Here is a 2,677-nt window from a genome sequence, read left to right as displayed (position 1 = left end):
TAGAAATTAGATAAAAGGCCCTACAAATTAATTGGTAATTTAAATATTTTCGTCAGAGAACTTTTTTTTTCATGAACTAAAATAACACATCTTATATCTATGATCGTTAATTGTGATATGGAAGCTTACATTTCATATTTTTGTTTTCAGTGAAACAGTCAACAATGAAGCTAGTACTTTGCTTTTTCATTTTGTTCGTTCTTGTGGTGATCAGTCATGCACAATATCTGCAACACTGCAACCGTTGTGGAAGCCTAAACTTGCAACAACGACGGGTGTGTTGTAACTATGGCTTTACCCAGTGCTGCCGAATTCGTGTACCCCCTGACCAAACTTTTCCAGGATCAGGCGCCCCAGGACAAGGCGGCTATCCAGGCAGTTCTGGCGGCCTAGCCCGTAAGTTTTTTGTTTGTTTGTTTTTATGAAATCACTGATTTTCTATTATTCCTTTACATAACTTAATTAAAAACGTTGATTATTGACTCAAATAAACAATTTTTTGTCAAATTAGTAATTGTGCCTCCAATTTATATGATAAGTTTAGTGTTATTCTAAGTGAGCTACTGTTGTTTTCAAGTGCTTGCAATGTAAACCAGACATATTTTTATTCTTTTCCATTTTACTTATGTTATTGTAAAAAGAAAAGAACATATTTAGTGCTAATAAATGGAAGTTTTATCGAATACCCTTGATATATGTGATAAATATTACTTACATGCTAGATATTTTTCACATTTTCTATTTAAAGTCCAGGTGGTCAAATCTAAAACCGAACGGAATGCCTCCTTACAATGACTTGTAGAAAAAAAAAGGTCTTAAATGCTATTTTTACTCACTTCTGGTTAAATTTTGAAAAAAGAGTGTATTTGGTGAGTCCAGTTGATAGAAAACTTTTGAGAACATTTTAAGATGAACATATGTACGAAGTTATAAAAGTTTCAGTAAATAGCTTTCTTTACATCTCGTTAACACCAAGTCTACGAGTCAGCCATGGATGTATAGTGGGTTGATTCCCAAACTGTTTTCCAGTTCTTTCTCAACACTTTTTTATAAGACAATTATTGATAAAGATTTAAATTGCTTACTACATCTGAAACTATATCTATTTCGAACTGTTTTCTAGGCTTTGAGGGTATTAATTACACACCACAAACGAGAATCCCAACAAAGCACGATACTTGACTTATATATTGTAAAGTACAAGATCTGGTTTCTCAACTCTATACAGTCATTTTCTCCCAAGGACTCACAAATTTTATCGATAGATATGGCTCTACGAAGCTTATTTGCTGCTGTGAGGTAACTAAGGTAATACGAACACTTCTACTATTTTGTGCAACAGGAATATAGTCCGGCCAACCCCTAAACTCCAGAAATATGTAGCCTATTGAGAAGTGAGTTCTTTTAGCAGTAAAAGTGACTTTTGAATTTAACAGATTGATGCATTTCTGAGATTACGACTTTTTTAATAACCTGAAAACTCAAACATCCCTCTGAAGCCCAAACTCACCCCCATTGTCTCGCACAATTGATGCTAAAACTAATTAAATAAAACTGTTTATGATCTATTTTTTTGATTAAACATATTAAACTTTATAGTTACCATACACCTAATATTTATCACAAAAAATCTAAGAGATTGTAGATGTTACCTTTTTGATACGATTATTTTTTTTTCATTTAAGAATTCCAAAAAATAAAGTTTCAAATAAACTGTTCTCTCTCTCGTTTCACAACCATTATCCAAAGAAAATCAGTTTATTACCACAGTGTTATTTACAATTTTGGAAATATAGAACCTGGTATTCCGAACTATTATGCTACTGGTTCTGCTGGATTCTATCCTGGTGGTACTGGAGGCAGCGTTGGTGTCTATCCTGGTGGTGTATATCCTGGTGGCGCATATCCTCAGCCTCTTCCTAACGTTCCTCTTGGTGGTGACGTTATTTTACGGAAAAAACCCGCAGCCTAGGAGTAACAAAATTCATAAAACATAAAATTCAGAGTCTAAGTTTATAAGCAAATAAGATTTAAGAACTTTGGAAGTATTATGTAAGATGTTTATAATAAATTTATTTTTATGTGACCTTTCCGCTTTGTGTCATTCCTTAAAGAGCAAATGATACTCTATGTTCTCCAACCCTAAATGTTTAGTGGGATTAAAATGTTTCACGTCAAACAATGCTCTTAAGTAATTCATTAATGTATTGGAAATGGCACTCACGGCGTAATATATATTTAGACTCTATTTTCAACAAAACTTCACGTTTTCAAAATATAATCCTTAAAAGGACGCACTGCTACGAAACACATCAGAAGGTATTTACTTTTAGAAAAACAAGAAACAAGGAATATAATTGATTCAAATTATTCTGGATAGTTCACATTCAGTCTCAGATGAGGCCTAGCCTCAATCAGAATTATTTATTAGTAAGTATGCCAAGTCGACGAGTCGAAAACCTGATTGATTATGAGTACAACCAATCTATATTGTAAATATAATAGTCCTCCTACCATAATATTGATAATAATAGCCATATCGTCAAATAGTACAATATCTTTTACTCATAAATTATATACCTTAAGCATTTTTCATTCCATAAATCTGAATTCTCATAAATTGCTCAAAAAATATATTTTTCAGAAAAGCTTTGAATGCTGGACGTATTCGATCGGA

At 32.6% G+C, this 2,677-nt stretch overlaps 1 protein-coding gene across 1 annotated transcript in view; it reads left to right on the top strand.

The window, feature by feature from the left end:
• LOC111089460 overlaps positions 1-1,972 on the top strand; it is a 3,322-nt gene extending 1,350 nt beyond the window's left edge. Inside the window, exons 2-3 of the mRNA XM_022402001.1 lie at positions 151-396; positions 1,797-1,972. Coding sequence (XP_022257709.1) covers positions 151-396; positions 1,797-1,972 — 422 coding nt within the window. The remainder of the gene's footprint in view (positions 1-150; positions 397-1,796) is intronic.
• The last annotated feature ends 705 nt before the right edge of the window (positions 1,973-2,677 follow it).

The sequence above is a fragment of the Limulus polyphemus genome, unplaced genomic scaffold (assembly GCF_000517525.1).
Source record: "Limulus polyphemus unplaced genomic scaffold, Limulus_polyphemus-2.1.2 Scaffold6317, whole genome shotgun sequence".
NCBI lineage: Eukaryota > Metazoa > Arthropoda > Merostomata > Xiphosura > Limulidae > Limulus > Limulus polyphemus.
Note: the sequence above shows the minus strand (reverse complement) of the source record. Positions and strands in the feature narration are given on the sequence as shown.